Source organism: Falco punctatus (assembly GCF_963210335.1).
Source record: "Falco punctatus genome assembly, chromosome: 4".
Taxonomy (NCBI): domain Eukaryota; kingdom Metazoa; phylum Chordata; class Aves; order Falconiformes; family Falconidae; genus Falco; species Falco punctatus.
Window position 1 is genome coordinate 108080230 of NC_137583.1, and position 21105 is coordinate 108101334.

At 44.3% G+C, this 21105-nt stretch overlaps 1 protein-coding gene across 1 annotated transcript in view; it reads left to right on the forward strand.

Moving 5' to 3' along the window:
* The first annotated feature begins 1053 nt into the window (after window positions 1–1053).
* The window catches only part of ANKRD28 (ankyrin repeat domain 28), a 140908-nt gene continuing 120856 nt past the window's right edge, over window positions 1054–21105 (forward strand). The window contains exon 1 of the mRNA XM_080386444.1: window positions 1054–13206. Coding sequence (XP_080242570.1) covers window positions 13180–13206 — 27 coding nt within the window. The 5' untranslated portion in view covers window positions 1054–13179. The remainder of the gene's footprint in view (window positions 13207–21105) is intronic.

Genomic DNA, 21105 nt, shown 5'->3' on the forward strand with positions numbered 1-21105 from the left:
GAGCATTGCCTTGGAGGGGAACAAGGAGCAAGAAAGGAGGATGCTATAAACATTGTTTGCATTAGCCTTGCATCTTCTGGAGATGTGAATATAGGAAAAGTAGAAAAGTGAACACAGGGGAAAAAAAAAATCCACCAACAGATTTTCTGCAGTTACCTGTTGCTTGCTTTGTCTTTTTAGCGGATTTATGTTTTGGGAACATTTGGCATCACCTCCACCACGCAGTAAGTTTCTGTACTCTATGTGGTCATATGCTACACAAATGTAGTTGCTGAGTGTGACAATAGTTTCCCAGCACCGTTAGAAGATGGCAAAAAGCATGGTCCCATTGCAGTTTCATTAGCATAATTGGCATCTGCACTTACATGGATTCAGCATTACTGAAGCTGTTTCAAAGGGACTGATTATGTGCTGTATCCCTTGGAGCAGTACTTCAGGCAGATATCCCACTGGGATGGAGCAGACGTGAAAAGAAGCCCTAAATTTTATAGTGCTGTGTCAGTATTACTACAAGAAAAGTATAGTATCTAAAATAAGGTTATCACACATAGACAATTACCAGCTTAATGGACATACACTGTTCTTTTAGATTTATCTTCATCAGTTCTCTGTTATAGCTTCCCTTGATCATCTAATAGGTTTGTTCTTTCCCTAGAAACCAAACCTCAGTGTTTTCTGTTACTTGCATGCGAAATGTAGTCACTTCTTATGAAAATAAGGTGTAGCAGCACTCTAACCGCGTTGACCTACCTACCCAAATGCAGCTGAGCAGCCAGCAGGGCAAAACCAGCAGGCAGGGTACAAAGCCACGCACTCGGCTGCCCCGGCTCTGGGGATACAGACTAGAACAGCCAAATCGTTTCTGACAACGGCAACAGCTTCCAAAAGTCCCAACCTGTACCCGGAGACTGGTGGATTCAAGGATGTCCCAGCTACTCCTGCTTACTCCGGCCAGCCTTGAACTGCAACGTAAACCCCTCAGGAGTCCACACTTCTTTCTTTCCCCCTCTGCCCCCCATTGCATCCAAAAGCAGGTGTACTGCTTCGGGATAATTTTGCACTGGAAGATTACTGCAAGGATGCTGAAGACAGTTACAGAACCTGTATTTTTTTCTTCTTTTTAGAAGTCATTCCAGTTGTGAGATAAATATAGCAATTTTTCTTTATATATATAAATATATTTATATTTGTATATGTGCTATACAAATTTAGCATCATATAAATGTTTGTGTATTATGCAATAAGGAATAGTGAAATTATGAAAAATTATTTTTGCTAGTGTTACACTATGTTTACATGCAGCTGTGTACAACCTGTGAGACCTGACGGCTGCCAGGCTCCCCTGTCCGGGAGGGGACCCTGACTACCTACTGATAGTTTAGGAGGATGAAAGCTAATCCAGCGCTGCCTTTTGCTTCCACAGGTAGAAACACATCTGCGTGTTCTGGAGGGCAGCGGTGACTTCTTTTTGGAGAAAGGTGTCCAACACTGGGTCCCTGCCCCTGCCGTTCTGTTACTCAAGAATTGTAGGGAACTACCCCCAAGTCATGGGGCTTAGCAGCTACAGTATTACACCACGATTTGTCACGTGCTACAAATTAAGACATGACAGTAATGGGGAGCTAGTAGGTTTTCAGCTAGTCTGTTGTCCCTTGCCATCCCCAAGTTAATTTATCCCTTCCCATACCTTGACCATGCCAATTAAATGATTTTAATATATTCCGAGTTTCCAAATTAAGGATCGGTTTGTTTTCTTAACCCAAAAGGGACGAGAACACTGAGTGTAAATATAAAATATAATCTCAGGAAAGACCACAAGCTCCCTTAAACTGTCTTCGGGACACATGCCTGAGGAGAAAATCGGTTTTTCCATTTTCTTTATTAGACTGTTGTGGGACACAGCGAAGAAAGCATCTTGTTTGTCTTTTGATATATCATAGACAATAACCTATGAGATAATGTAAACCACTGCTAAATGAAAATACATTTTTAGGAGGATGATTAGACTTAATAAGAGTGTTTAAAAACAGCATTAAATGTCAGCGTGAATGCAAATAGAATACTTTTATTCTAAATTAAACAGGTAAGAAAAGGGATTTATCTTTTTTTTTCTTTATTTTTGCAAGAAAAGAAAGAAAATCTAAGTTTACATTACAAAAGGAATAGAAAGGATTTCCTTGTTTAATATCCAGAGTTTTCTTAAGAATCAATGGGTCGAACAGAAGCAGGATAGCTCTGGATCAAAAATGAGGAACCAGACACATATGGAATTGGTGAGGTAATTAATATCATTTTCCTGTATGTTTCAAAGGAAATGTGTTGTCTCCTGCACAAAAGCATTTGTTTTGACGTGAACAATCACCAGCTATCTCACAGCTTCTTTACATTGTTTCAGTAGGAAGAAAAATCGCAAAGTTTCTGTCTACCGTGCTCATTAAAAAGCACATTTAAGGAGGGCGAAAGGGCTCTAGCTCAAGCAGTGAGCACGCTGAGATGTCCCAGTCTCACTAACGGGATGTGCTTTCACACATGTGCACTTTGGCAGCAGCCAGCCGAAGCAGACCCATGGCTCCCACCCTCCTCTCCCAGCTCCGTGCTGTCCTTGGCCATTGCTGGTAGGATTATTTCTGTGGCTCTGCAATGAGCTGGCTCAGTGGACAGACCGGACTTATAAGATTGCTTGGGAAATAAAAAAAAATAAAAAAAAAAAAAAAAAAGGAAAAAAAAAAACCTCAGGCAGAAAGAAAAGAGTTTTTTTTTTCAGCCTGGCTGACCAGGTAGCAGAAAGCGGGTGCTTGCTGGTGCACCTGGGGTTGCTCACATCCCCTGCAGTGGGGGGTGGCAGCAGTGGGGGGCTGCTTACACCGGCTCACGTGAAACCACAGCCTTGCTGGGAGACTTCTCTGCCAAGGAATGGGAAAGAGTGAGGGGAGAGCTGAGGGCTCACTTCACCCACCCTGGCCTTTCTCAACAGGCAAGAGCATCACGCTGGCTTGGGGGAGCTGGAAAATCATAATGGAAATGAAGGCAGTGCCAGCCCCAAGCGTTCAGAAATCCTGAGTCAGGCCGGCAGAAGTCATGAGGTCTTTAAAAATAAGAAAGGCGGTGTTCTTTTTAGTTCCTTGCTGCAGTGTTAGACTTTTGGATACATGAGATACTGCATGTACACATTCTTAAGACTTTTCAAACACAGGGACTAGATTCTTTCTTTGATACAGCCATAAACCGAGATTTTCATGCTGTTCAGAAAACATCCTCAGTCTTGGCAACTGTTCATCTATCTAGACATCCACCTAGCACATCTGACACTTGTGTATCAGAAAAATGAAGCTGGAAGATAACCCAATTAACACTTTCCAGGCTGCTGCTGCAGGCACCGGCTGCCTGGGCTGGCCATGATCCCTCGCTGCTGGCCCTGGGCTGGCCATGATCCCTCGCTGCCGGCCCTGGGCTGGCCATGATCCCTCGCTGCTGGCCCTAGGCGAGCGGTGCAGCCCCTGAGCTGCAGGTACCCAGCCCCGGTGGGCGAGCTGCCGGGCCATCGATCCACTGGTGTGACACCCCCCCTGCTTCAGGTCACATCCTGCTCTGGAGCCTGCCAAGTCGGTCATCCTCAGGCAATACTGCTCCCCCTCACCCTGCTGATTTAATTTTGCAAACATTCTGATGATCAAAACCTTGCACGAACCAGTAAAATTTTCAGAAAAAAAATATTTCAGAAGAGATATCTCCTTTGGCTTTACAGTTGATCAGCGAATGCCCATATGTATTATTTATTATGCCATTGAAGTGTTTTGACAGAGTTGGAAAATCGGCTAGCAGGAGACGGTTCCAGCTCAGCATAGCTGACAGTCCAAAAGAAATCACAAGAATGATTGCATCGGGTGAAAATCCGCAGCTCAGCACATGCAGACCTGCCAATATATACACCCAGATCTATATCCTGCATGGAGATACACAGCTTTTTACGGCCATGACTGAAGTGCCAGCTTTCTTCTGCCCTTCCTTCCTCGCCTGCACGGCCTCCCACAGCCCAGCCTCGTGCGGGCCTGTCCCAAAGCCTACTAAAAGAAAACAGACACTGATTTCAGGTAGTTGCATATGTGATTCTCAGCCAAAGTCACTTTGCCTCGCACAGTACTTCTGCTTCGCCTTCTGAATAATTATATGTAGCTGTCAACAACAGGCTAAGCAGCCACGGCCCCTTTTACGCAGCATCTGTCCACATCAGCGCGGAGGGCATCGCTGTGCTTCCACGGTGAGAGGGCGGCAGTAGAGTCTGCAGCCCTGAAGGTGTACATGTCTGCACCAGACGCCAGGTGAAGGGCTTTGCACTGGGTTTTTCCATGGGGAAGGAGCAAAGGCATTAGCTAGTAAAAGGACTTGGAGCTACATTTTATGCTGATTTGTTCGAGGCAAGGAGAGGCACAATTCTAGCTGGTCTCCGCAAGTGAAGTTATCGATGATCTCTAACACCAGATGCGATCACGGGGGAGAGCTGGCCTGTTGCTCCCATCAGCCGCAGTGCAAGGTTAGCGGCTGGCCGCTCTGGGTGGCTGGGGAAGGTGCACCAGGGGCTGAGGCACCATGCAGCAAAACAGCTTGCTTTCCTCTGCCAAAAGCTGCCAAGGAGCTATGGATTCGGGGCTCTTTATGCCCTGTGATGCTCTGATGGATGTCTTTATTTTCTGGAAGTGTCAAAAGCACAGCCAGGTTCATTCACCTTGACCTCACGGATTTGTCCCCGTTGCAAATGTCGCAGACCTCTGGAGTGGCAGTGCCATAGCCGTAACCTCCTCCACGCAAACCCCAGCAGGAGGGACCCTCCTCAAGCCTCACCTCCACCAGTCACATGCTCCTGCCCCTTTGCCACAGGTGTCAGTGGCCATACAGCCCTGCCCATGGCACGGAGCCCACCGAAAACGAATTCAGCCAGGACCCTGAGCAGTGTTCATGCCTGTAAGTGCCTGAAATCAGTGTCTGTTTTCTTTTAGTAGGCTTTGGGACAGGCCCGCACGAGGCTGGGCTGTGGGAGGCCGTGCAGGCGAGGAAGCAAGGGCAGAAGAAAGCTGGCACTTCAGTCATGGTAGTAAAACTACTGGCCAGGTTACCTGTTAGCTGACACCAGCCACCACTGCTGCCTGTCTCGGCATCCCGCACCACTGCCTGAGCCTGGCAGGGCATGGTCCCTGGGAGAGAAAATGCCCTTTTGTTCCACGCTTGTACAGTGCGTACTGCTGGAATGGACTATCTTCAGCTGGAAGTGTCTTGCTTCAATATTTATAGAAAGTTGCAAAAGAAACTAACGGCAGAAAATTTAGCTATACCATTAATAATAATTATATAACAAATATAGCAAATAATATATATTATATAGCAAATAATAACAACAATAAAATGAAAACGTACCTATATAGCCAAATGCCTGCTCTAAATGACAGCAGTAAGGAAATTTATGTATTTATATGGGTAAAATGTATAGATATGTGTGGGTGGGTGTGCCTGAGCCATATTTCAAATGCAAGGAGGATGCTACTTAGCATTGTATCTATGGAAGCTCTAATGGCAATTCTCTTCCAAGATTCATGTCTTGGAGGACATTCAACTTAAAACCTACTGTGATAACATGAGGTGGTTTAAATTCCACAGTATAATTGCATGACATAATTCCTGAAAGCCTAATAAAGTAATCTTAGAATATTTTATAAAATTGGAAAACCTGCAGTTTAGAAACAAAAAGCCACTGCGTGTGCAGCATTTTCAATACCTATTCACATTCTGCTTCACTTACTAATGGGCTTGTGTGCAAATGCAAAGTCTTTCCCTAAATCAACACTATATTGCACAGACCAGTCGACTGTACAGTACCACTGCCAAATATGCTACGTGGAACTTTTCCAGTATTTCAATTTAATTATACTCTTTCAGTGTATGTAAATTTAAATTTAGGAAATTCACCTCATGGCAATGTAGAACTCCACAGTTAGTACTTTAGGGAATATTTGGTGTTAATGTCTTCAGTAAAACAGCTTTAATTACATTCATCCCAGTGCTGGCTGATCTGAAGGTTATTCTCTCCGCTTTTCCAAGGAAAGTGCAAAACCTGGCTATTTAAAAAATAAAAATACAGGCTATGCAGCATGCCCTATGAGTTAAGAAACTCAGGCTGTGGCAGGTGAGGACGGAGAGCATGTTTGCCGGCACGGATCCTGAACCGAAAACACACCACCTGCAGCTTGCTCATGTTCAGGGCTCAATCTTTGCACCTACTAAAAGAAAACAAACACTGATTTTGGTGCTGTAGTGTCAGACCCAGCTAGCAAAGAGCTGAAATGCCTTTCTGATTTAATTTGTCATGGCATATGTTCTAGGAGGGGGGGGAGAGCATGTTATCAAATTGTAATTAATAATAAAGTTGTAGGTGTTTTAATAGATTCTCTGTGCATGGCAATTGTCAGGTCCGAAGCAGCTCTAGAATCAGTTCTAAAGAAAAACCTCAAACTAAAATAACCATATATTAAGTTCTCTAACTGCTGTGACTGACAAGAGTACTAACCCTTTACCTGTACAACTCCATTTCTTTTTAATATTTTATACAAATAGAAATCCTTTAGCATGAGAATGAAGACAACATCATGAAAACAGGAATAAGGTTGTCTATTAAGATGCAAAGATAAATGCAAACTGTTTGCTTCATTTTCCCTTCTTTGAGTTACAAATTTCTCGCTGTCATGAAAAACCTTTTCATCTTCCCTGAAATTCATCACTGTGGCACTCAGTTGACAAATATATTCATCACAGTAGTGTATTTCCCAGAGATTCCTGTCTTCAGCCTCAAGCCCTTTATTCCTTTAGATGATAAAAGTCTTTATCTGAGAAGAGTTTACATAGATACCTGTCTGGCTGTAGGCTCACATACACCATCAAAGTATTAAAAAAAAATCGTACTTCAAGAAAAAAACAGCTTTAAAGTAGATATTCTTTATGACAGAATCTTTTTTCCACCACGCATGTACAGTGATCGTCTTTCTACTGTGTTTGGACAATGAAGTGCTCTCTACTATAGCAATTAAGGAGCCTGTAAGTGTATTTTATGAACTTAAAAATTTTATCTGAGGTTCTCAGTGTGTGGCAATGCAGCTGCATTACTACATTTGTATGTGAAATAGCCATTTACATAATATGGTAGCAGGCAATAAATTATTACTAGGTGAGAATACATGTGTCTAGTTGCTGCGTTTTGGTTTATATTGCAGTCTGGAGGGGAACAAGAGCTGAGAAAGTTGACTATTACTGCAGCAACTGTGGTATTGGCAAAACAAGCGTTTCTTCACCTTTACCGTTCTTTGCAGGACACGTTGTCCTTGTTTTCATGGCACCTACTCCAGCGGTACTGGGTGTGAAAGGGGAACTTGTAAAAGCAGAATCCCAAATTGTCCCCCTTTCTGAGCTCCCGTTGTGTTACATGTAGCTAATTTTCAGAGGTCTTATTTCAACTGGAATCTGGCTATTTAAAAAAATGTCTTTCACCCCCCCGCCCCGGTGACCACTTAAGCGCTTTATGACCAAATATGTAAACTATACATCAGAATCACTTTCCCACAACTGAAACCAAAGCACTCTGAAAGCAAAACCCAGAGGATATAGTCAATAAAGCATCTCTAGCTCATCAGGAGAGGAAATTTATGTATGCAGAAATCCTCTTTAAACCAGCAGCTGGCTGGGATATTAGAATTACATCATCCACCATCAGAGAGTAAGGGGTTCAGATGCTCAGAAACGTCTTGTTTTAGAAGTCATAACCTTTATTTTGCTTCTCAAATGAAAATCAGCATTTCCACTCTAATACTTCCACTCTCTTCACTTATCCATTTAATATATTTGCTAGAGCCCTGGTGAAACACATCTTTACCAAAATATCCCTGTGTAGCAGGTTACATAAAACCTCCCAACAAGATTTTAAGGGTGCATTAAACTTTTGGCTACCCAAGATGACTGACCAAAACTCAATCCTTTTTGTGCTTCACTTTGGGCGTTACTCTTTGATGAGCTGGCCAAGCCTGAAAAAATAATTTGCAAGATCACATCCCACTGGAGTTTCCAGTTAGTCAATACTGTCCATTCTGAGGTACAAGGAGCCTGGCAAAAAGAAATGTTGGGGCATTTATTTGTTTGTATAAACAAAACAGAATATTTTGTTAAATAAACATTGATAAAATATTCTATTTCATTTATATAAATAAATATAAAAGAAAAATTATATTCTGTAAACACTAATTCAAGTTAAGTTGATGTGAGAAGAGTGCTGACATTTACAGTGTTTTAAGGAGTCATCCTGGGATGTGCTAATACTAGAAAATATGTTAATTATGACTTTTCTTTCTCTTCCCTTGTCTCAGTTTACCTTTAAAGGTACTGTTGATTTATTTAATTTGTATTAGATTCTTTTTGGCTTTACAGCTACTCTGAATTAATAGTTTTCTATGATCACATTCCCAAGGGTGTACAACTTCTCACTAATGTTTGGACGGGTTTGAGATTTATTAAAAAAAGAAATCGTAAGAAAATTTGGGATAAAAATCTCCTCTGTGTAAAAGTCAGCCCAGAGCCCAGTGTTCTTTATACCCTTTTTATGCCTCTTTTAGACTCGACTCTATCCTACTGAAGAAGATAAAATTAATTTTATGTGGGAAAAAAGTTGCACATTATTTAAACTAGAAGAAATGTGAACAAGATTTCTAATACGCAAGTTCAAGGCAAAATTCCTACCTTTGTAAAAGCCACCTTTGTATCCCCTTATTTGATATATACTTTACCAGTAATACTGGCAATCAGGCAGCATAAGGATAGACCAAGCATCTTGCAAACACCCCACATTTTTCCCATGAAAATGCAAGTGATAATTTCTTACCATTGTTGCCTCACTCTATATAATTTTCTGTTTTCTCTCACTTCTACTTGCATTTCCCTTAGAATACATGACTGATAGGATCTTACAGCTGCGTGGCAGGTCCCTGCTGCTTGCTGACTGTACAAAGGACACTCATATTTGCCCTACCCTCCTCTGGATATTAAATTTGTTCTTTGAATAAGGAGGGCACATGAGTTCTCTCTCCTCCTGTCTGCATCAAACAGGGATAAAATTGGTCAAATGAGCATCCATAAGCATAACGGTGCTTTAGAAATGCCGATCGATGATATTTGATTGATGATGCCATTATGACATTGAATATTTTTTCATTACAATCAGTAACTATGAACAGCCAATGATTCCAAATGTAATCTCTGGGACAGAATTACAAAACCTTGACTGTTCTAGATTTGGATGGATAAAATGTGTCACAGCATGTGTAAAAACTTTATGATGATGCTCCCAGCAAGCGATTATGAAATGAGTGTGGTTTCCATCGGAAGACTAGCTCCCAAGGAATGCTGATTCAGGGTCATAAAGACAAATGCATCCCCTCATAGGAAATTATAACATTATATTGATTTCAGACACCTTGTATGCTGTGCAAAAATAAAATCGGCTCTGCTTTGATTTAGGAGTGTGGGACAGTGGTAATCAGGTCTCCTGGATTCTATTCCTAGCAACAGCAGTGACTCACGCCGTGACCTTGTGTAAGTCTGTCAACCTCTGTGCCTGTTTGCTCATGTAGAAGAATGAAAAAAGAATAAATACCTACTTCGCTGGGGTTGAAACCTTGGTTAGAAAGAGCTAAGTATACAGGCTTTCCTGGCAAACTAAATAAATCATGAGCATGTCTCAGATGAGGTCACAAAACGCCTCCAGTATGAGGTTTCTACGGTCTCTTCAGTTCGATCCCATTATGTATTTCCGTGCAGCGCATATGGTCCTATCTTTAAAGCACTGGGTAGTGTTACACACTGTGGGGTAAGTTACAGTGTGAAGTTTTAATGTTAACATTAATGGCAGCCGTGCAGCTAAAGCCTATGGCGCCCTGCTGAAAGCGTGCCCTCAGGAGAGTGGTGTTGCCAGTAATTTACGAACCATCCGATTTAAGAAGCGTTGTGGAAATTTCTAACTTATGCAGATGTATATTCTGAACATTATCAGAAACGTTGTGGCTTTCAGTATGTTTGTACGTCTATATTCATAGACTTCTGTGAAACATCTTGTTAATGTTCCTAAGGGACACCTGGGAGGTTGCCTACCTTTAAAGATAGGCATTTAAAGATAACATACGTGAAGTTAAGCCAAAATATATGGTAATAAGTGAACAAGAAGCACTCCTTTCCTTAAAGCACAGTTACATTGAACTTGAGGTTTCATTTCTATTATTTCCATTGCTTTGCAGTCAAATACTGTATTTTGTGGTACTAGTGGACCAGATAATGTTGTTGGTGATATTCTCACGTTTTTATTTCAGTTGTTATAACCATTTGGACCATTTTATGCAGAGTAAGAATAGGACAATAATTTATATTGTGACTTGAGAAAAAGTATCCACAAACAACTGATTGATACCAGGGAAGCACCGCTCAGAAAATTCCCCATTTCTGCGTTACCCACCTTCACGCATGCAAGCCATCTCAATAACCACTCGTGCTTAAACTGAAACAGATGGGTACCTCCAGGACTGGTATGGTAACTTCCACGTTTTACCACTTAAAATTTTTCATATTATAACTCACAGAATGAAACCCCCAATGATCTCAGGTCAGAATTCAGTTGGTTGATGACATAATTAAGTACATATGGTAAACCCAACAGGCTTGGACCCTAGCTACAGCCCAAGTATTGGCGTAAGGAGCCTGGGAACCAATAAAAAAAAGATGCGCCTTCCCCTATTAAAACAGTGCCTGGCTCCAAGCTGAAATAGGTTACAGTGGTTCCAGGTGCAACATTTTTGTTTGATGAGTTGTCTACATACAGAAATTACTCTAAATAGTGGGTGAACTGAAAGTAGATGTTTTTCTGAATAACTCCATAAACTGATAAGCTTCACAGGAGGAAGCAGAACTTTATCAGCTCCCAGACATTCTTTTCACTTTGAAAAGGAGCAGTCTAATTTGGGGACAGACAAAGGCAATGTTTCCTGATGTCATTTTCTCCTTCACTGACTGCATTGATAAAATTATCTCTAATTTCCACAACCATCAGTCTCTACAACTTTGTTATCAGTCTTGAACCATTTTGCATAGTGTCAAAATCAACCTGTTTTGTATTTGCATACACCATGTTTCTATTCACAAACAAAGAAAAAGTAGTTACAAGGCACAAGTAGTAAATTAGGGGGCTATCTGAAATGAACCAAAACATTTATTTACCATAACCAGCATTTCTGGACATGTCTAGATGTCAACAAAAACGATTTGGAAAGTGTAACCACGTTGAGTTTTTTTCCCTTTGCCTGGGAAAATAGGATTGCAATCTTCAGTGGGCAAAATAAAACAACATAAAGAAGCACACCCCATCAGGCCACCACTATTCAAAGGTAACGGAAGATCTGCCTCAGCTAGCACCTACAGAAACCCCTTCTGTTCTCACGCTGCCAGTCATCAAGAAAATATGTTCCCGTGCCAGGCTCTTATTGGAGTCAACTACAAGCACATGAGCAGGGGGCAAAAACACTGTGGTTTTGTGCGCGTTGTGAGTGTTCACATAGAATACACTTAGTTGCTTTATTAAACTTCCTTTCTCCTTAAGGTAGTACTAAAGAATAAGTAGATTTAAGTACACGTGGAGTGTTAAGCAGTCACAGTCTATTTTGAAGCTATGGGGAAGTCAAGAAACTTGAAACGTTTGTTACCTACAGCAGTATGCAATGCCAAAACCCCCAGTCTGTAATATTTTTTTGGGGGGGTGAGGGTGGAAATAAAATTGCAGGAGAAAATAACACTTCCAAATCACAGTTACCATGCTGGGCTGGCTGACTGCAGCGTTATTTTATGGAAGATGAAAAAAACCTTCAATTTCAGTGTTCCGTACGCTGCTTTCCGTTCCTTTCACAAGAGGTTTGCAAAGTCCTACCTACGACGATGTCCTTTGTGTTCGAGGGACAGAGGCCCACCACCGAGCCCCTGAGTTACTTCTCCAAACACAGTATGAAAATCACGCAGGTGACCTCTACTGATCCGCCGCCCAAAACAGCCTCGCGTTTAATAGCGAAGTGACCTGTCACTTTTCAGAAGCGAGTCTCTTATGCGCTCCGCTTGTAGATGGCCGCTGCGCCTCATCATTTGGCGGCTCCCGGTGCCCTCGGCGCTGCCCGGCGCCGTGCCGCCTTCCCTCCCGCCCCCGCGCACGGCGCTCGCAGCGGGGCCTGCACGGCCGCTCCGCCAGGCGTGGCCCGGCCCGCACCACGCAGCTCCCGCCCGCCTGGGGCCTGGTGCCCGCGGGGTGCAGCCGCTAGCACGGCGGCGGGCAGCGCGCACCGCGGCTCCGCAACACGGCTCCGACATAAGCAGGTGGGAGCGGGGCAGCGCTCCCCCCCCGCGGCGGCCAAGGGGCTCACGCCAGCCCCGGGGTGGCGGGTGCTGGCCGCGGGCGGGGCGGGGCCGGGCGCTCCCCCGGGGGAAGGACCAGGGGCTGAGCGCTGCCTTTGGCCGGGGGGTGCCGGCTGACCCCCGCCTCAGGCCAGACCCCTAGCCCGGCTGCGCCGAGGGCCCCCACCTGGGGCCTCTCTCGCCAGGTCGCCGAGACCAGCTCTGGGGAAGCCGCGGCGACCCCCGCGGAAACCGCAGCGGCCGCGACCCCGCCGCCCCCACGTGCCCATCTCACGTCCTCTCCCCCTGCCAGCCCGCCTCGTCCGCCCCACCAATCAGCGCCGCCCTTACTCCGCCCCGACTCCTGCGGGCCAATCAGCACCGCCCTTGGTGGTGCTGGCCGGGGCCGCGGCCGGCGGCGCGGGCGGGCGCCTTTGATGCCGGCGGGCGGTTAATTCAGGAAGCTCCTCGGGAGCGCGAGGGGAGCGGCGGGGCGGGGCCGGGCCGCGGGGCGGGGTGCGAGGAGGCCCCGCCCCTGGCGAGCCCGCCGCGCGCCGCCGCCCGCGAGTTCGGCGCGAGGCCCCGGCGCGGGGTGGCGCCGGCGGCCGCGGCGGCGGCGGGCGAGGAGGGGGGCGTGGCCGGCGCGCGGGCGGCGGGGGGGCGGGGCGGCGAGCGGAGCCGAGTCGTTGGTGGCCGGAGGCGGCGGCCGGTCGGTGCGGCGGTCTCGCCATGGTGTTCCTCAAACTCCGCGAGCAGGTGGGTGCGTGGGGGCGGCTGCCGTCGCCCGCCTCTCCCTTCCCTCCTGGTGCCGCCGAGCGCGGCGGCTGCGCGCCCTTCCCCGCCCCCTCCCGCCGCGGTGAGGTTGTGCGTGCGTGTGTGTGTGTGTGTGACAGGCGGCGGGCAGGGGTAGGCAGCATGGCTGCTGCTGCGGCCCGCTGGGGCCGGGTGGCGGCCGCCCGGCGGCGGGAGGCGCCATGTGCTCCGAGCGCGGGCGCCGGTGCCCCCTCGGTGGCCCAGCCGGGCGGCCGGGGGCCGCCGCCCCGCGCAGGTATCGGGCCTAACAGGTGGCTGCAGTAGTCCGCCCGCCCCCTGCCCTGCCCTGCTCTCCCCGCCGCGGCGGCCCGCCGGCTCCGGGCGGAGGGACGGCGGGACGGCGCCCTGCTCCGCGGGGCTGCCCAGGCCGCCGGTCGCTGCCTCCCCCCGCCCCGGGGAGGCCCGGCGGGGGTGACGAGGGAGCTCTGCGGGCTCCCCCGGCCAGCCTTGCTCCGCGCCCGTGTCCTGGGAAGGGGAAGGTGCCCGGGTGGCGCGGTGGAGCCCGGGCCCGAGCGCTGCCCGCTGTGAGGGGAGCGGGCTGGGGGCAGCCGGGGCGGGAGCGGGGCCCTCCTGCCGGGCCCGCGGCCTCGCGTGCCCCAGCGCTGCCCGCTCCGTCCCCGCGCGCAGCACCTTTCCCTTTGGGGCCTTTAAAATCTTTTGTTTGGCTGCTGTCTCTTTCTCCGGAGCTGTCTTGACAAACCTCCCCCAGCCCGTGCTCCCCTTCTGAAAAGGAGAAGGTTTTTCGTGCCTTCAGTGGTTTGTTGCTTTCATCACATCACACCCTTCTTTGTTTGCTGGACTCTTCGGTTTCCAGCCCAGCTTATGAAAAATACTTGTCTTTGCCGCTCTGTCCTTTCCTGGTGTCTCCCCTGTCCTACCTATTGTCTTCTGTGCAGTATCAAGATACAAAGGTGGGAGGGTCTGCCTTGCCAGTTTGCCGCGTGTAAGAAGATGCTTGCTAGAAGATGTGTTTGCTCGTGCTTGCACATCTGTTACACCAAATTATCTGTAAAAACTCATACACGCTGCTGTTGGTCTCCTTGATACTCTTGAGATAACCGACTGTAATGCTTGGAGACCCCACTGCCAAAAAAAAGAAGCCCCGCAGGAAATAAAAGAACCAAACCATAAAAACCAACAAAAAACCCGACACCTAGAAACTTGGCAGGGGTTAGGCAACTGGTATCCTGTGTCTGTTTATTATGCTGATCAGTGTCAGCTCATCCTTACCTGCTACTCCTTTCATCGGTCTGCACATACATCTGTCTTTTTACACTTAGGTTGCACAGTCCCTAGGGATTTTGTTTGAAAAAATGTTTAGCTGGGATGTTTTATGTCCTGTATTGTATGTAAACTTAGTGAAGTCTCATATTCTTTCTAGAACCTCATCTATGAAGGAGCAATGAACCCAAAATGCACTTTGTGTCTTTGAGTTAGGTTTCTTTATAGGCTTCATTACTGTTGTTCTATGGGAGGCTCTGCGCAGAAACAAACACTTGTTCATCTCTTCTGTTAAATAAGCCCTTCTGTTAAAACCAAGAAATACAACTCTTCTGCAAGTAAACATGGTGAAATAACTCGCAAAACCCCTACCATCAATATGTGAACATGAAGGTACTTTTCTTCTGGGAAGGATCCTGCTATTGACTGATGCTGAGCTGAAATACTGGACTGTGGGACCACTGGTCTGACAGAGTAATGCATGTGAAGCTTTCGGCTTCTATCGTAATGCAATTTTTAGTCCAGAAGCATGAGGTGGATTTCTTTAGAGGCTTCATGGATCTGTAAAGGTGCATTGATACGCTGGAAATGGAACTATTCTTTCACTTAAAAGGGGTGGGTGCTAGGGGCGGGGAAAGGAGGCAGAGGAAGAAGGGAGAGAGGGGAGTACTGGTTTTGAAGAAGCTTCTGTAGAGGGAGTGATTTTTAGCAGCAGCTGTATTTCTGCTAGGTGTAAGTTACTTGATAAATAAGTGATTACAAACTAAATTCTGTTGAAGTGGCTTTCTTTAAGAGTGCCCAAAATCATGAGGCATCATTGACATGAACTATTTCAGTTTTGCTAGTTACAGAGAATTCCTCCAGGTCAGTGTTCTTGTGCAGTATGCTGCAAGATGTCTTGACTTCGGGATGGGGTGCTGTGCTAAGATTATAACACCACCTGCTCGTTATAAAAACTGGTGTTGTATGAAATAGAGGTGTTTATCGTCAGTGTTTTATGCAACATGATTCATTTTTGCTTGAACTGTATACTTTGCTCCACAGTGATGCATTCGTTTAGAATAAAGTAAATGTCATGTGTGTGTTTGTGGTCCCTATAGTGAGTCTGTCTGCAGTGGTGGCTGTGTTTCACAGGGAAGCTCAAAGGCTGCTCTGTTGCTTACACTGTTCAGCTAGTATGAAGGAGGGAAGTGATTTGCTGGTTTCCTTCTACAACAGTTAGATTAATAACTTTCTGGAACAAAAATTTAATAAAATACTACTTCAGTGTAATTCTCAAGATTATTTCTTTCCAAAAATCAACATAAACTTGTTAGTTTATTATGTTATGTTTTTATTATTATTATGTTATGATAGTGCAGAAGGGCTCTGCGTTTTTTATTTAGACGTCAGAATTATGCTGGGCGGAGGCAGAGTTGGGGCATACAAGCAGCTGGATATTTCCTTACACTTGGTTTAGTTTAGTTTTTCAAGCTATTGCAAGCTAGGGTAAAAGAAGCACTTGAGAACTTAAAATGAGGTGAGAAATTCTGCTCTGAGGCTCTTAGTTGAGCTCAGAGGCTGAAATCCCAGTTCCACTTGCAGTTGATTTAATTTACTTAGTACACTGATAAACAAAACTTTGATCCTACAGATGCTTAATGTGTTTGTGAAGCTCAAATATTTGGTTGTCTTTGGGGGCTGATTTGATACCTTTAACTTTCGGAATAAAGGGTTTCCATGCACTGGGAAGAGTAGGGTTCAAGAAGCAGCCAGGAGGTATGTCCACAAATTTGTGTTAACGCAGCTCAAGGTTTATTGCTTTGCAGTCCTAGGAGGTAGGAATATTTTTAAAGTTTTGAAATAATTCAGGGTGTATGTTGTACTTTCAGAGATGACTTATGTTTGCTCTCAACCTATACTAGGTATCAAAAAAACCCCATAAGCCATGTTTGCAAAAATTGTATTTGAAGCTAAACTGAACAATATTGAACAAAGTTGATACATGTAATGCTCAGTAGCAAACTGTAACTCTGGGGTAGAAAGGGTAATCATTCAAATGTCAAGTTAGAAGCTGTAGATTGTTCTTGTTGCTTGATTTGCTGTGCAGTGTTGGGCAGACGTGTTTAAAAATAGAGGAAGCAAATATGCAAATTATGTCACCGAAGGTTAAGCCACTCAAGGCAGAGGTGAAAAATATAGTAAGTGTACCTTATGATTAAGGTGTTTGCTCTTCAGTTTGTTTGCCTTCCTGCTGTCTTCATAGATTGGTGCTCATGTACCAGGTTCTTCTGGGTGAGAAGCTGCTGTAATTGCTAAAATGCCAAGTGAGAGGGAGGCTGTAAAAGTTTGTTTGTTTCTTCCTGAAACAGTCTCCTGTAAGAAATGGCACTGAAAGCAAAGTTTAAGTCAAGGTTCGCTGATGGTTTGGGTTTTTTTGTGGGTGGGGGGAGGTGTGAGATGCAGGAGCAAAAAGGAGTAACTTGCTTGTAAGTCCATAATGGTATGCCTTGGTCTCCTGTATAAAAGCCCTCTCAACTCTGCGTAACCTAACCCTGAAAGGCTAAGTGTCTTCTGGTGTTTTGCTATTCAGTCATAGTGTCTGGGTACATTAACTGTTTCACAGAACAGGTAAATTCTTGCTTTAAAGGGTCGCAAGTTAGGCCCTCTTACACCTAAGGAGTAATTGACAGCCTGGTTTTATTTAGTGGGTAGGTGAAATCTGGGTTACCTTACAGCTGAGGGGATTCATTGCTTTTCTGTTACAAGCCTTACCTGTGTATGTGCCTACAGGTCGTCTTTTAGGCTAGAGTAACCCTACATTTCAGTATAGTTTTATTGAAATGCGTGAAGCCCTGATCAAAACTGGTGGACCGTTTTCTTTAATTTTGCAGCTGTGTAACTATTTGTAGTAAAGTTCATTGGATGCAGTGTCATTATAGTTGGTAAAGCTTTATTTTTTCTTTCAGTACATCATTATTTTAATTATGCATAACCTGTCTTCTCTGAATCTTAAATATGTAATAGGAAGAAATCTTAGGCCTCGTAATAATGGGCATTTGAAAGGAATTTGTATGGGATTTTTCTTACGACTACTAGACTGCGCTTGAGGCAATGCGTTTATTCCCAGAAGTCAGATGTGAGTGGAAAGGATTGGAGTATGAACAACTGCATGAGGATACTGGAGTGACCACTTATCTTGAAAGTCCTTGAACAATGAGAGCACTGACTTCTTTATTGCCCATTTATATCTTTCTCGTAGCTAAGATGGATCTTGTTCAATTGGCAGTTCAACAAATGTTTGCAGTGTCATAGTGAACGCTCTGAATGCCTCTATGGTTGCTATTTTCATTACTGCTAGCATTAGACTTCATTCTTTTAGAATTCATGCCAAGAATAAATGTCCCAACTAGTTCCTTGTTACCCTTAAGAGGAGGAATGGTCTCCTGTGGTGATGAAAAGGAGCTGCTGCTGTTCGATGAGGGAGGGTTATGGTGGGAATGGAATTGCGTGGTATTGCTCTACTAGTTCTGTTCTGACGCAGACTAATGAGGTATGGGTTTAATATTTTTGGTTTTTTGGTAGAGGTTACTTTTATGTTACTATTCTTTAAAAAGCATGACTTTTGGGAATCTTGTCAAAGTTGAGAACCACTCTTTCTGCTCAGTTCTCCATCATGCATTCTTCCTAAAATTTGCATCTAATCTATGTTAAATGTATATAAGATAACTAAATTAGGTAGTTGTAATAAATATCAAGACACCTTAAGTCTTACGTTAATTCTTGTGTTCCCAGGCAAAGAACTCACATGTACTGAAAAGATAAGTTTCTTTAATTGGTGGACAACTTTGAGTAACTTGAACTCTGTTTATCTTGTTATACAAAGTAATTACTAGCCCTTACATTAGAATGTGTTGAGAGAACCTGGTTCTACCACGTGTTCGTTTTGGGGGATCAGATTGCCTGATGATAACTCGGGAACTTTTGACTTGCGAACAAGCAGTTCTTCTCAGTCAAGAAAATAAACTTCTTTTTTTTTTTTTTAAGGGGGGGGGGGCGGGGGGGAAGAAAAGGTGGGAGAGAAACAAAGCAAGCCTTGATTCTACAGGCAGATACTTGTGGCAGATCCTGTTAACTCAGTGGCCGCCTGTGAGGGTATAAAGGTCTATTCATGTAGATAGCATCAAAGGTCTGTGACCATTACTTGGAGGCAAATATCAGGAGAGAAAAAATGAGGCAAATATGTGCTTGCGTATGAAGAAGTGCCTGCCTTAGCACCCACAAAAAAGTTGAAAATTCCTATGGGATAGCTGTTGAGACTCTGAACTAGCAATCTGCTATCTGATGTGGATTGTTACATTACCAGATTTTTGTCGTTGTTTCCATTCACTGAAATGGATTGTGTGATAAAATGACTGAAATTAAATATCTCTGGTATTAAACACTTCATATCCTTCACTTCATCTTTTATCAGCTAGTTTGTTTCTCAGTTGCTGTTCCTTTTATTTTCCTATAGTCAGCTGGGTCTTCCTCAATGTCAAACTAATATCTGATCGTTTGTTTTCTTGTTCCTGCCAACTTTTTATTTTGTTCTTACCTCTTTTCCTCTCTTCCTATTTCTGGAAGTTGAGTGGGAGACTCGTTGCCTTAGTTACAGTGACTTAACTGTTTCAAAGTTATTTATAATGTTTGTGTTTAAATAATCTGTATCATAATAGGAATCACAAAACATTTCACGTCAAGAAAAAAATAAACAAAGCAGTTCATAGCTAAGTGCTGGGAGCATGCTTACAGTGCTGATTCTTGGGGTTTTTGTTTTCCTTCATTGTTGGGGGTGGAGGACAAGTTCTAATCTGGCATTTGAAGATGAATCTGAAATAAGGTGTCCTGGTGTTATCCTTTGTGCAAACGAGGACAGAATCTTAATATTTAAGCTCTGAAATACAAGGGAATGTTTTTATTCCTCTTCTTCGTAATGACACTAACACTCTTGCCAAGGGGTGGGAACGTACCAGTTAATTTGGTTGTGATTGCTCAGGTGTTGATGAATTATACGGCACTGACCCATTTCAGCACAAAAACTATAGCTAATGCGAGAATGGTGTGACTGAGGAGTAAGGAGAGAAAGGAAGGTGAGACTTGTAACCAGCAGGGTGGGTGCTGAGAGTTAAAGAAGAAGCACTAGCAGTGATATACAAATGAAAGAGGGGCAGAATAGTTGGTCTTGTAGCATCCTTGTAGATTGAGGAACTACTTGTTAGCTGAAGCACCTAATGACTTCTCTGCTATAATAATGAGACGCTTTTTACTGTGAATTGAATATAATTTTAGATTTTCATTGATTATTTCTAGAGTAATACAGCATGTATGTGAATTGAGTGAACAATACCATGTAAGTAGATTGTTGTTTACATGAGTCAACCCTACCTATTTAGGGCAGCTTGAACGCGCAAATATTTTTCTCACTAAATTACTGAAACCATATTTGAATTTGAGAAGTGTAAAGCAAAGCTCTGCCTATTCTAACACAGGGGGTGGTGTTGGTGTTGAGTAAAACAAGAAAAAAACAAACCACTTTGCTTAAGCTTATGTTGTTAAACTTCAGAACTACATATATAGCACAGCGAGGTGGAGGGGAAGTGGGAGCTTTCCAGCCCCAAAGGAGGAAAGAATGCCTCTTAATGGTGAACTGACTCGTGTTAGGAGAACTTAGCGAGTGTTCAGGTTTTGTACATAACTTTGCCGGTTTGCATGGGCTAGTCTATTTCTGGCAGCGTCCTGACCTGTCGAGAAAGCATCCTAAATGATGAATGTTTCCCTACTTTCAAACAATGAACTGTCACTTAATGGCCTTCCTAATTGCAGCGGATGAGCGTTAGCTGATAAGTTATTCTTGGTCATTCTGCAATCATGCTTGAGGTTCACTCTCACTTTGTGCTGAAATCCTGTGCTTCGTTGTATCTGGTACAGAAAAGAAAGCATGGGTACCTCTGGATATTTTTTTATTTTTTTTTACTTTGGCAAAGTGAAGATAGAACAGTACCTTAATGAAGGCAGAGAAGGGGACACAAGCAAGGATTCTAGTTGGCATGACAAAACAAGAATGAAATTGCAATAGTTAAAGCATTGAGGCCAAAATGAGCCTTTTTAGAGCTTACAGAATTTCTAGCAATCGTGACGAATTCGGTGTTTCAAGATTTTGCTGCTTGTCCTCTACATTTTGACAGCTCCATCTATACTGGTGCCTCTTAACGGTGAAGTAGTTGAACCTTCCATTCAAGAACCTGGTCATCCAGTGGCAAGCAGCGCAAGAGACCAAGGATCTGCCTAGCTCACAGCTGAATGACCTATTTGTCATAGGCAGCTGAACTGGGGAGAAGACCACTTTCAAGAAGTTCTGCATTTATTTATACACTAACGTAATCTGTAACTAATTAATAGTGTAGTCACTTAAATCCATCCCTGCAATCTCAGTTTTGTATGATACTAGGGGTAATTGGTATTCTCTCCTTCCCTGTTCCCGTCTTTAGGTCATCTGCTTCTTCTGTCTATTGCTCATGATAGTGGGTAGGTAGTCTGTGCAAAGTCTTTCTTTTCATCCTGCACACTCAATTATCTCTTTCCTGCCTCAGATCTTTGTGT